General features: G+C 34.4%; 3 protein-coding genes across 3 annotated transcripts; 1 reads left to right on the top strand and 2 right to left on the bottom strand.

Annotated features, from left to right (window-relative positions):
* Nucleotides 1-1,954: 1,954 nt before the first annotated feature.
* On the bottom strand, nucleotides 1,955-4,550 carry HELRODRAFT_101724 (hypothetical protein). Its single transcript, XM_009025237.1, has 2 exons — nucleotides 4,475-4,550; nucleotides 1,955-4,254 (listed from the first exon to the last, which is right to left on the bottom strand). The coding sequence occupies exons 1-2, from the start codon at nucleotides 4,508-4,510 to the stop codon at nucleotides 2,749-2,751; spliced, it is 1,542 nt and encodes a 513-aa protein (XP_009023485.1). The 5' UTR covers nucleotides 4,511-4,550; the 3' UTR covers nucleotides 1,955-2,748.
* A 264-nt stretch (nucleotides 4,551-4,814) lies between these two features.
* Nucleotides 4,815-10,145, top strand: HELRODRAFT_192976 (hypothetical protein; the record flags this gene model as incomplete). Its single annotated transcript, XM_009025236.1, has 12 exons — nucleotides 4,815-4,887; nucleotides 5,195-5,354; nucleotides 5,510-5,706; nucleotides 5,802-6,095; nucleotides 6,224-6,454; nucleotides 6,716-6,883; nucleotides 7,156-7,239; nucleotides 7,341-7,413; nucleotides 7,895-8,019; nucleotides 8,225-8,355; nucleotides 8,507-8,965; nucleotides 10,131-10,145. Exons 1-12 carry the CDS (start codon nucleotides 4,827-4,829, stop codon nucleotides 10,143-10,145), a joined length of 1,998 nt encoding a protein of 665 aa, XP_009023484.1. The 5' UTR covers nucleotides 4,815-4,826.
* A 286-nt stretch (nucleotides 10,146-10,431) lies between these two features.
* Nucleotides 10,432-13,851, bottom strand: HELRODRAFT_177025 (hypothetical protein; the record flags this gene model as incomplete). The annotated part of the gene is made up of 10 exons (XM_009025235.1): nucleotides 10,432-10,490; nucleotides 10,754-10,847; nucleotides 11,043-11,180; nucleotides 11,484-11,895; nucleotides 12,210-12,299; nucleotides 12,415-12,482; nucleotides 12,724-12,758; nucleotides 12,901-13,069; nucleotides 13,269-13,441; nucleotides 13,680-13,851. 10 exons carry the CDS (start codon nucleotides 13,849-13,851, stop codon nucleotides 10,432-10,434), a joined length of 1,410 nt encoding a protein of 469 aa, XP_009023483.1.
* Nucleotides 13,852-13,853: the final 2 nt, after the last annotated feature.

Below are 13,853 nucleotides of genomic sequence, written 5' to 3'. Positions count from 1 at the left end.
TCTCACGACCCATTTCAGTATCTGGCCGGTTTGTACGGATAGATTGTTCGATGGAGTGAACGAATGATTGGATGAATGAATGAATGGGTAAACGAATGTATTAGTGAATAAAGGAATGAATGAATGAATTAGTGAACGAAGGAATTAGTTTATGGTTAAACAGACTCATATGCTGAATAACGCCGATGCATGATATTAAAAAATATTATAAAAATTATTTCTGTGATAATACTGATGATGATAATGTTGATGATGACGATAATGTTGATGATGATTGTAATGTTGATGATGATGTTGACGATGATGATGATGAGGACAACGGTGATGATAATGATAACCTGATGTAATGTCTCCATTATCAACAGAGCAGTCGCGAACTAGAACGGAATACGTTTCTGTATGTTTGTGTTTGTATGTGTTTGTGTGTACCTAAGTGTGTGTGTACATGTGTATGCTTGTAATAATGTATGTGTATGTGTACGTGTGTGGTGTGTTGATGCTTCATAAGTACGTATGTAGAAATGAAACTCGACATCTTATATGAAAAATAACAATGAGAAGAGAGAGAGAGAGAAAGAGAAAGAAAGAAAGAGAGAGTAAGAGAGAGAATACAAACACAACAGTATACGTTAAAATAAGGATATATTGAAGTTGCTTCGATTAGGCAAACAATATTCTTCATTTTGTTTTTTTAGTATATTTGTTTGTTTATTTGTGTGTATGTTTGTGGACAGAGTGAAAGAAAGAAAGATGAATAAATAAATGAATGAATAAGTAAGTGAATTGATAATAAAATGAATGGATAGATAGACGAAAGCTTAAAATCATTAACGAAGACTCAATTAGTACATTACAGGACATAAAAAGACATACCGAATATTGAAATAACCGACCGTTGTAGGCGATAAACTTGATACAGCTATCCGCCGGAAAGAGTCCATTCCTATTTTTTCGGCCAGACATACATTGGTCTTTGTAGAGATGGGGATATCCGTCAAATGTGTCCTCGCATTCCGGGTTATCTCCGTTTATAGAATGACAGACAAAACAACCGATTCCATAGCCTTTGGTTGAATGAATACATGAATAAATTAATGAATGTGTGAATGAATGGATAGATAATTAAATGAATGAATGAACACACTACATATTCCAATATAATTGAACGTACTAACATTCTTCGATGAAGGCTGTAGCTATCCAAGTTAAGAAGATATACAAATATATATTAAAACCATCCATCCATGTGTATATGTATGTATGTATGCCTTTTTAAACCTCAATATATTTGTATGTATTTAAAAAACGCCCGTACATTTAATTCTTTCAACTATAATTAAATCAGACTTATATTATAATTAATTATTTTCAGCAATAATATCCATAATAATGTAGATGCCTACCCGTACTTGCACATATTTCTCTTAAGGTTCATTCAACTAAGGTAGCATGTTTTACTGGAAAACCTAGCGCTCAAACATCATCTTTATAAATTCATACAAGCATAGGTACATGCTTACAAACATACATACATTCACACGTACATGCATACGTACAAACAAACCTACATACATAAATACATACACACGTACGTACATACATGCACACATGTTATATAATAATACGGTTATCTATTTCATTTAACTTTTGAAAGATAAAATACAATAAAAACGAGGATGATAATGCAGATTAGGATGATGATGCTGGAGATGCTGATGAAGCAGTGTTGATAATGATTGCATAGTCTCCAAAACAGCTGAATTAGCGGCAGCTTGCTTTGTCCAATGCTCTTTGTATGTATGTGTGCATGCATGCATGTATGTATGTAATTATGTATGTATGTATATATGTATGTCGGTTGGTCGCAGATGTATGTATGTATGTATATATTTATTATTTCCACAATCTTATTAACTTTCTCTTCTTCAGCGGTTCAAACATATCAGAAATAGATAATAGTTTCCAACTTTTATTACATATAACTCTAAAAATATTGATAGCATTTAACGAACCAAATGATGACCCGAACAAGGCAATAACATTAGATCATCGTTATCATCATCAACACTATCATCATCGTCGTCGTCGACATTACATCACAGATACGTCATCGAACTTTAATCACGTGATAGCGTCTACTTCGATAAAATGAGAACCCTTTTAAGAATAAAACCACAGTCAAACTGAAAATGAGCAGCAGAAAAATTAAACTGGATCCCGGATTCTTCTGTCCGGATTGTAAGTCCTGGTTATCTTGAACTCCGCCACCATCATGGTTGTCGACCACCTCACTTACTTCAATATTTCTTGATTGCTGGAATAATTTTTCATTTAATAATATTCGTAAGAAGGAGGCAGATGAGATGTTGAGCCGCTTTTTGAAATCAAAATTAACATCCAACAGAAACAATACTAACTGAATGATACACGAATGCGTTGACAATTTTGAAGAACTTAAAACTCGGAAACAATTGTAACCTCACAAAAACCAAAAAATGATCTGATATGACAAACAATGCAATGAATATGTATATATAATATTAAATGGAATTCAATATATCCTTGATACATCATGAATGTTATCTGGGAAGAAATTAAAAGCCACATCATCATCGTCATCGTCTGCATAATCGTCGTTAACTTAGGTATTAATCGCGTCATTTAATCATCAATCGTCATCAACATTATCGTCTCCTCCAACAGTCATCGCAATCAAAACAAACATCATCTTCATCATCCTCATCATAGTCACAACTCCTCATAAGGCACCTGTACATATTTGGCAGCTTCAGAGCCAGCAATCCTACCAAACACAACACACTCCAGTAAACTATTTCCGCCTAATCTGTTCTGACCGTGGACTCCACCAGTGACTTCTCCGGCTGCAAAAAGTCCGGAAACCACAGTTTCGGCAGCGCCCTCGTGCGACGCTTTGCGATAAACGCGAGCCTGTGCGTCTATCTTCAAACCTCCCATGCAATAATGAAGAGATGGGGTGACGTAGGCGATGTAAAAATGATCGCTGTCGGTATCGAATATAACCGGGAATATTGTCTTACCGAATTCATCTTTGCGCTGGTTCTGAGCCGACAATTTGTAACTTTCCAGCGTTCGACGAAGATCTGATTCGTTCTGTAGTTTCAGAGTTTTGACGAGATTCTCGAACGATCCGACATCTTGTATGAGACCTTTAAATTTGTAGAAACCGGCTGTACCTTTACCGAATCTTTCTAAGATAGCCTCGTTTAGCAGGAGAACGGCGTAAGTCGGACTGCTCTCGTCCATCACGTCCCCTGTTTCCTGTGTGAACCTCTGACAGTTTTTGAAGATGGCGTCAGTGACGTAATCTCGTCTGGTTAATTCGTCGACGAAACGATTTCCGTGTGAATTAAGCAGCAGACCACCACATCCTCTCAGCGATTCTGGAGCTAAAAATTTACTGTTTGATTTAGGATCTTTTGGATCAATGAACCCAGTGGGATGAACCTGAATTTTATCCAGTTGTATCAGCGACAGATTATCATTCAATGCAACTTTTATAACATCTCCAGTAGCCCAAACACCGTTCGTTGTCGGCAATTTTGCTAATTTAGGAGCATACTTGATGAGTAGGGAATCATCCGAACGATCATGAGCGAACCCACCAGCCGACAAAACCACGGTGCCGTAAATTGATTTTTCGGAATTATCTGGAGCAAGGTACATTACACCCACGACGGAATTACCTCTATAAATTAGACTCAAAAATTTACTTTGGGTAAGAATAGTGACAGTAGAGTTTAGCTTTGTTTCAATGTACTTACGAAGAGTTGACACGAGAGTGAAACCAACGGGAACAGGTTTACCGTCTGCTGATGGTAAGAATCGATGTGAACGAGCAACTGAATGACCACCAAGCTGAACAACATCATTTAAATCTGCTGTAAGATTTTTCAAATGTTCAATGGCGTCTTTACTCTTGGATGTCAAAATTTTGACTAACTCGGGGTCAGAAAAACCATCTCCAGATTTTATGGTGTCCTGTTCAAAAAGAGTCCACTGATCATGAATGCCTAAACGTTTCTGAGTGTCCGTTTCGGCCCCATTTATGCCAGATGTTGCCTTGGCCGAGTTTCCACCTACAGACTTTTCTTTTTCAATGATGGTGACGTGGGCACCTTGAAGTCCAGCTTTTACGGCAGCTGACAGGCCAGCCAGGCCACCCCCAACCACAATCACCTCACTATTTGACATTTTTATCGTCAGCCAAAAAGTCTGTAAATGTAAAACATCATATTTAAGTTTTAAGATTTTTTCATTTTTTAATTTAAATTATTTATTTTATCTTTATCACAAAAGATAATAAAAAAGATTTGCAAAAGCTGACATGCGGTGTAAGATGTAATGTCACTAATTAATTAGAAAATAACTATAAATAGAAACCTAATTTTTGACATTTAAATGATCAAAACGATCAAGAACTTTGCCCACTAACCGCTAACAATATGCTGATAAACAAATAACCAGCCATCACTAAGCAAGCAGTAACTATTGAAAAATTTAAAAATAAACTTTTAAATTTAAAAGTAAACTTTAATCATACAAGTACTTGTCGATTATTTGTTGAAAAAAAAAACATCTAATGCCTTCTTACTTAGATGTATATGTATATTTTTGTTATAATAAATAAAATTTTAAATTTATTTTAATTAAATATACGCATAAATAGTCAAGAATTTTGTAAAATTCAGTAAAATATAGGGCATTCTTCTTGTGTAAATTGTTTCAAGACCATCTCCGATATAAATTTATTTTTAAATGGTAGTTTTTAAATTGTCCGAACCAAAATGTCTGAAATGTTTTTCAAATTTGATCAAAAAATCGTCTGTCTTCGGCTTTTGTTTTATGGTTAGATGATTCATCTGTTTTAAATCTTTCATTTTCATGAAAAAAGTTTTCGCCAGACAATGGCGTCGGAGTTGACTGTAATTTTTAAACTTTTTATAGTAGAATTTTTAATTTTTTTGTAAGAAATTTTCCTAAGACCTGACTAAATTAAAGGTTCTTTTTTAAAGTTGATTGTTTTATTTTATATTTTATTATAATTATATTATGTTATTGTATATGTATACAGTTGTCTTAAGTTACTTTTATAATTTATATACATCTGATTTTTGCCAATATTTCTACATGCACAAATTACACACACATGCAGTTGTATTGTTCCTGATTAGTCCATTGGAGGTGGGGGCATTGAAATGCAACTGCAACTACGGAGCTGTGAGTTGTAAGAACAATATCTGCACAACGGATGATGAAGGAAAATGCTACTTTCGAATTTACAGACTTATGCAAAAGGAGGAAAGAGAATTGGGGTTAGTTTTTTTTTGTAATTTTTTTCTACAACTTTTTTAAGTATTGGTTTCATCAGTCATTGTAATATTAAATTAATCATGCTTTGTTTACGACAACAAATTTAATTAGTGAATTCAACAAAATAAATAATTTTTTCTCTAACCTCTAACTGAAGGTGCCTGGATAAAGCCGATATGGTACCGCAAGGAAATCCATTTCAATGTCATAGCAGCATAGTAGCAGCCCATAAGGAAGTTCGGAACTGTTGCAGTACAGATTTCTGCAATGGGAAACTTGAACCTCGGTTCACCCTGGCCCCCCCACCCCCAGGCTACAAAGAAAAAACTTTTCGAGATGATTATTTAGGGGAAAGTAAGTATATTCTAATACACCTCTTTATTGAAATTATTTTTATATTTTAATAAAATTTTTATTTATTTATTTATTCATCAACTTCACCTTATTAGATTTTGTAATCTCAAAGACCATCTTAACCGTGCTGATAGTCTGCACGTGCTCCATCGTAGTGGCAGTCATCGTGACAGTCTTCCTCATCAAGCGCTGCAACTTTGAGTGTCTGAAAAATTTAAAGAAGTTAGCTAGGAGGAAGCCGACGTCCTCTTTGGCTCTCTCTAACAATAATGGTTCTGCCAGTGGGGGTGGTGGGCATAGGAAGGAACCTCTCCTCTCCGTCGCCAGTACCACTAACACCGAGTTGAATAATGACACATCACTGTATGCTGAGTCTGGGTCTGGGGCTGGTTAGTTGATTAGCGGATTATTTGATTAGTGAATTAGTAGATTTGGGAATTGTTTGATTAGTGAATTAGTTGATTAGGGAATTATTTGATTGGGGAATTAGAACTTACCTTATCTTCTATACCCATAGGCATGCCGATATTCAACAGGATGACAATAGCCCGACAGATCACCCTGGAGACTATAGTGGGTACTGGGAAGTACGGGGAGGTGTGGAGGGGGCATTGGATGGGGGAAGAGGTTGCTGTAAAAATTTTTCACTCCAGAGAGGAAAGGTCATGGACAAGGGAAGCTGAGATTTATCAGATCGTCATGCTTAGGCATGATAACGTTCTGGGGTTTATTGCTGCTGATAATAAAGGTTCGTTTGTTTGCTTGTGTGTGTTTGTTTGTTTGTGTGTAAGTATGTTCGTATTTTCAACTGCAGTTATTTTAATTGTCATTTTATATATCTATATCATTTATTGTTAACTGTTTATCATGAAAATACAGCCCAATTAAGTTTTTTGACAAATCGTGAATCATACTCTCGTACATACGTTCACACACACACACACACACACATACACAGACGCGCGCACACACACATTATGTATACATACACGTACATACACACACACAGACATAGGCACATGGACTCAGCTATGGCTGGTAACTGAGTACCACCATCATGGTAGCCTGTTTGATTATCTTAATGCACATACTGTTGACTTGAATGTGATGCTGCAGATGCTGTTTAGCATTGCCAGTGGCGTTTCACACCTGCACACTGAAATTATTGGCACTAGAGGTTCGTTTTTTCGTTCGTTTACTGGTTCATTTTTTCGTTCATTCTTTCGTTCATTCATCCATTCACTCATTCGTTCGTTTTCTTGTTATTTCACTCACTTTTTTGATCACTCATTACTCAATTAGTAATTCGTTTACAGGCTCACTTACCGTCTCATTCATTCATTCATTCGTTTAATTTTTCATTTCCTCATTCATTTCTTCATTTATTCATTCATTCATTTTTTACTCATTCGTTCGTTCATTCATTCGTTCGTTCGCTCATTCATTCAGGCAAACCGGGAATAGCTCACAGGGATTTGAAATCTAAGAACATTTTAGTTAAGAAAGATTTAAGCTGCTGTGTGGCCGACCTCGGTGAGGAATGACGACGACGACGACGACGAGGATTATTATTATTGTTATTATTATTATTGTTACTCTACTACTGCTAAGAATCATAATAATAATAACGACAGGTCTGGCCGTGAAGCACGAGCCCGGCTCGAACTTGGTGGACATTGGAGATAACAACAGGGTCGGAACTAAAAGGTAACTTCGATAATAATGATAATAATAATTATAATAATAAAAAAATAATTATAATAATGATGATGATATTAGTAATGATTATAATAATAGTAGTAGTGGCAGTAGCAGTAGTAGTAGTAGTTCTATCAGTAGTGAATTTCTTAGCTAACGTACATTTTACTGGTAGTTTTGTCATTATTGTCATCATAATCCTACTGATGGCTACTTGCACTTCACAAATACCATCGTCCATCGTTAAAACTAGTAAGTACTACAACTGCTGCTGCTTCTACTACTACTACAACAACTACTACTACTACTGTTACTACTGTTACTTCTACCACTAAAACTATTTGTATTACTACTACTACTTTGCAAATGCTATTAGAACTGGTACAGCAACTACTACCGCTGCTACTGCCGTAACTACTACTAGTACTACTACTACAACTACGACTGCTACTACCTTTACTACCACTACTACTGCTGCTACTACTTCTAGGTACATGCCGCCAGAAATACTAACGGAATCATTCGACCCGCACGACTTCAGCTCATTCCAGATGGCTGACGTGTACAGCATAGCACTCGTCTTCTGGGAAATTGTCAGGAGATGCGATGCACTGGGTAGGTTATGATAATGATGATGGTTGTAATGACGATTGTGATGGTGATAATGATGAAAATGTTGATGATGGTGATGAAAATGTTGATGATGAAAATGATGACGATGACGACTGTGATGAGGATGATGAATGCGATGATGGCAAATGCGATGGTTGGAATGAAGAAATTCGACGCACTTAAGATGTTACATACTATTACATCTTAGGGCCCCCAGCGGAATTTCAACTGCCCTACTACGACTGCGTGCCCTCCGATCCCACCCACGAGGAAATGGTCAAGGTCGTTGTCCTGGAAAATAGGAGACCTGAGATCGACTCTGATTGGCTGAAAAATGAGGTCGGTCAGAGTTCAACCCTGATTGGCTGAGAATTGACGTTGTTTTTATGTGGCCTACGCACTTTAATTTGACATAGACACACACGCATGCACTCACTCACACACACTAACACATACATACACAAACAAACACATACATACGCATATACAGGCATACAAGAACATATGTGAACTGATGAAGACATGCTGGCTAACTATTCCAGGAATCCGACCTACCGCTCTGAGGATAAAAAAATCCATCATCAAATTCAACAATCAATTCAACAACAATAATAACATCAGCAACAACAGTAACAACAATACCAACAGCAGAATCAACTTCAGCAACAGCAATAGTAGCTACAACAAGTACAATATTAACATTAACAACAACTACAATTACAAAAGTAACAACACTAACAACAACAACAACGTAAATCGGAGCTACGTTGCAGGCTCACTGGCGAGCAGTAGCAACAGTTGTAGTAGTAGGATCAACAGTAAGAACGTCGTCAACTACAGCAACAAGAGCTTAAGTAACGGTAGTAGTAGTATCAATAGTAATAATAATAATGTTTGTAATAATAAGAATAATAATAATAGTAATGCTGGTAGTGTTGCCATTGCTAGCGTTAGTAATGTTAACAAGAATAATAATAATAAAAATGGTACGGGAATTAATAATAATAGTAATAATAATAATAATAGTAGTAATAAAAAAAATAATAATAGTGTTGTTGTTGTAAGACGAGACGATGTTGATGATGTTTTTATCGACGTGGTCGGCGATGATGATGATTACGAGAGTAATGATAGTGATCGCAAATTGAGGGTCGCTATAGGTGATGACGATTTGAAGGGGCGGGAATAGATGATGCGATGATTGGTCGATGGATCGATTGATTGATTGGTCGATGGATCGATTGATTGATTGGTCAATCGATCGATTGATTGGTCGATTGATTGATCGTAATGTCTAAACAATCTGATTTTTAAAGTATTCTTTTTTTGCGCGATCGATTTAATGATTGATTGGTTGTGATTGATTGGCTTGATTTATTTATTTATTGTTATAAACTGTAATTTCGTTAACCATGCATATGTACGTGTGTGTATGTATATATATATATACACCTACGCATATTTTTAAACACACACAAACACATTGGGATTGTCTCACGTCTATATAACTTAACCTGCTGTTTTGCTTACATGTTATATACATTATATAATCTAACCCATACTAATTAGATTATATATATATATATATTGTTATTGGCATTAAATCCTTGATCGTACTTAACTAATACTTATCGATAAGTCATTATCGAATGAGATGTTTAATTGAATCATCTTTCAATTAGTTCATTAATTATATAATTTGAGAGTTGACTTTGATTGACTGATTGGTTTAGCTTGTTGATTGGTTGATTGATTGACTAAGTAACCAACCAATCAATCAATCACATTTGGTTTTTTTTCTGTTATGCTTTGAACTTCTTCATTTTCGAGTTTACTACTAACACTAACAACCGTTGATGATTATTATTGCTATTAATTATAGTTACTCAATTATAATTATTATTATTACTGCGTTCTATTATTGTTATTATTATTATTATATTGTATAATTATTGCTATCGTTTGGAGAATTCCCCATTGGCTGTATTTTCGCTATTTATTCCCGGTCACATTATTATATTATCGCTGTAGTTATTATTATTGCTTATTATTATTATTATTGTTTATTATTATTATTTATTTTTGTATGTTTATTCATTTATTTTTAAATGCAGCTCTGTGAAAGCTAGAGCTGCCTCGTTTTGATGGTTTTTTTTGCTTCCTTGAAACAGAAATCTTACAGGGGGAGGTCTATTTCATACTCTAACTTATTCGTAATAATAATAATAATAAATAATAATAATAACAAAAATAATAATAATAATAATAACACTCAGCAACTAACGTAAACTTAATCGTCGCAAACAATCACACTCACCGTAATTATTATTATTGTTGTTGTTGTTATTATTATTGCTGTTGTTATTAAGTGGTAAGTTATTTATCATCTTTTTTTTGGGGGGGGGACTAAATTGATTAGAGAATGTCTTCTTCATCGTGTTCCTCTTTGCATATCTCTTCACTGGTATAGGTGCCTGTGTGTTGTTATTATATTATATTATAACATAATATAATACAATAATGAATAAATAAATGAATGAATGAAACGAATGAATGAATAGACGAACGAACGAAGAAAGAATGAATAAAGAATTGAATAAAAGAATAAATAAATAGACAATTATTGAATGAATGGAAAAATGATTGAAAGGAATGAATAAATAGACGAACGAATGAATGAATGAATATATGGACGAACGAACAAACGAATGAACAAATGAACGAACGAGTGACAGACCTTGCGGTACGGACTGACTGTGTCCAACGAAAGAATTCTTCATGACTACTTCATCAGCAATCTTGGCGTCAGAGCATATCAAGCTGTTACTCATCTTAACTCTGTGTTTGTGCGAGTGTGTATGTTTTCATATACATGTGTGTATGTATGTGTATTTATGCACGTGTGTATGTGTGTGTGTGTTACTGTTATTCTTATAAAGCGTTTACTTGTCTCCGATGACGACTCCATCCATGATCAAGCAGTGATTTATCTCGCAACCGTCTCCAATCTGACAATTATTACCGACCGTGGAGTTCCTCACGTGTGACCTCTGACCCGGTTTCGTCTCGTTAGCCGGTTTGGAATCAATACCTTGCTTCGTTTCGGTGCCTTGTCTTGTTTCATTGCCTACTTTAGTTCCTTGGCCTATTAAACTTGTACCTCTCTGTGAGTGTATGTATGTATGTGTGTGTGTGGGTGTTTGTGTGAAAATAAGCTCGATATAATTTCGAAGTTATTTGAATAATTGTAATGGTGGGGAATTTTAATTACGAGATACCTGATTTTGTTGCTTCTTCAACTGTCTTTGAGTCATCTGTCAATCAATCGATCAATCAAAATCAGTCAGCAAACCCGTTAGTCAGTCGGTGATCAATCAATCAGCCAATCAATAAACTAATCCGCCAACCAATCAATCAATCGATCTTTCGTTCATTCATTCATTCATCCAACCGACCATCAAACTCACAATTTGATTTGCCTTGCAATATGTGGCCAACGTGTTAGCCCTCATACAAAAACTGTCACCGACGACAACATCCTTATTAGCATTACTATTTTCCTTTATATTTTTATTTTCCTTATTATTATTATTACTACCGAAACCTGAATCATGTATTAAGGCGTAGACGTTTATATTAGCTGAGGATTTATTATTACTATTGTTGTTGTTATTATTATTATTATTATTGAGATTATTACTGTTACTGGTTAGGTATTTATAGTTTTGCTCAGCTATCAATCTATCCAGATCATTTATTTCCTCTTCAAACTCAGATTCCGGGCTTTTTGATTGGTCAAAAAATTTGAGCACAGAACTTGAAGCCTCAACTGATTGGCCGGCCAGCCAAGGTATGAAGTCTGAACTCAGAGAGAAAGATCTTATTGGTTGGGTTGAAAAAAAAAAAATTTGATTGGTTGATTGAATGGATAGGTAAATGGATGTATGTATGTTTGAGTAGATGGATGATAATTGCATGATTAAATGAGTGAATGATGAATGAGTGAATGAATACATTCAATCTGATTAAAAAACTGAATTATTGCGCTTGGAAGATTGATTACATGATGAATGAATGAATGAATGATTGATTGAAAGAGCGTAGATGATAGAATAAAAAAAATGAATGAATGAATGATTGATTGAACGAATGATCGAATGAATGCATAGATGAATGAATGATTTGGGACTAACTTAACAAAGTCAACGAGATTCAGAAAGGGCCTGGATATAATGTAAAGGTGACAGTCAACTAGATTCGAACGCAATTCTATATGAGGAACCCTGAACGGCAATATTACAATTATTATTATTTTAATAATAAATAATGTAATAAATATCATAATTAACAATAATAATAATAACAATAAAATTATAAGAATAATAAAAGATGCCTTACGCTCTCAGTTTAGTCATTCTTAATTCAATTTTATCTTCCAAGTAAGACTCTGGTGACAAGAAAACAATCTGAATGAATGGATTGAATGAATGGATTGAATGAATGAACTAATAAACGAATGTATGAATGCATATGTATGAATGAATTAACGAGTGAACTGTTAATAAATGTATAAATGGATAAACAATGGAATGAATGAATCAATGAATAATAAATGAAAAAAATAAACTGAAAAATAAATAAATGAATGACTGAATGTAAATAAAAAAATAGATAAAAAACTGAAAAAGAAATAAATATGTAAATTACCCTGTTCGTTTTGTCGAAACCGACAAAATCTCTATCTGAAAACATTGACAAAAATAATAATTATAATACTAGCAAACCTTATGAAATCAAATCTTGAAAATAAATTGTCAAAAAAAAAATAAAAATAGCAAAACACAAACTAGCAAGCATCAGGTAAAACCTTACTACAGTACCCACCTACACTCCTGTTAGATTCAGGCACCGGGACAGGAACGTCAGTTAGGTTAGGAGGAGAGCTGAGTAGCATCGATATTGATGCATTTTTTGATTTGTGGACTTGATCGAGTCTCCTTAGACAGAAATTTTCATCACAAATGAAATCACACGACACAACTATGACATCCATCTACAATTTAGTGATTAGTGAATTGGCGAGGTTGAGTTTGAAGAATAACGATGAAAAATATTATTCATAATATTATAACTAGGTTTTATAATTATTATTATCATTATTTATAGACCCTAATTTATTCCTAATTTAATCTAGATTATTACCTTATTATTATTATTCGAAAAATGTGTATAGCGCTAATTACAAACATTACCTTAATGTCTTGGAGCATGAACTTGATAGCATCTACTGTCCCAAGGTCTTCACTCTCATCATGATCTGGCAGGACAACATAATCTAACTTTATTCCTTTACCTTCTAAGAAATAATCCTTCAGTCCGTCTTGCAGCTTAGTTAGGATCAGTTTCGTTGTTACTATCTTCACCTCTGTTCATTTGGGAATTATTTTTGAGTAAATTATATATTGCAGTGAAGAGTTTTTAAAATTTTCAACAGTTAAACAGGCGCATCATATTATCTAATTATAATTTTTACAATAATAAATCACTTTGTTTTATAAAATAAATTCACTCAGATTTATAATAAATTCACTCGGATTTATAATAAATTCACATAGATTTATAAAAAATTCACTTTCATTTATAAAAAAAATTTGATAAAAAACCTTCAAAGCCACTGGTTTCAAGCCATTTAATTGGATAATAGATCATAGGCTTGTTAGCAATGGGCAACAATGATTTAGGGATGTCTGACGTCATCTGAATTAGTTGACTGCCCTTTCCACCTGCCATTATGATAGGTAGGTATTCAACCTTAGATGTTGTTATAGCTGCCATTT

This window comes from Helobdella robusta, assembly GCF_000326865.2.
Source record: "Helobdella robusta unplaced genomic scaffold HELROscaffold_40, whole genome shotgun sequence".
NCBI lineage: Eukaryota > Metazoa > Annelida > Clitellata > Rhynchobdellida > Glossiphoniidae > Helobdella > Helobdella robusta.
Note: the sequence above shows the minus strand (reverse complement) of the source record. Positions and strands in the feature narration are given on the sequence as shown.

Bases quoted from the DNA above. Each gene is read 5' to 3' on its own strand.
- HELRODRAFT_101724 (XM_009025237.1), bottom strand. From the start codon at position 4,510: ATGGCTGGTTATTTGTTTATCAGCATATTGTTAGCG. The intron at 4,255-4,474 runs GTTAGTGGGCAA...TTACATTTACAG, and splicing joins TTATCAGCATATTGTTAGCG to ACTTTTTGGCTGACGATAAA.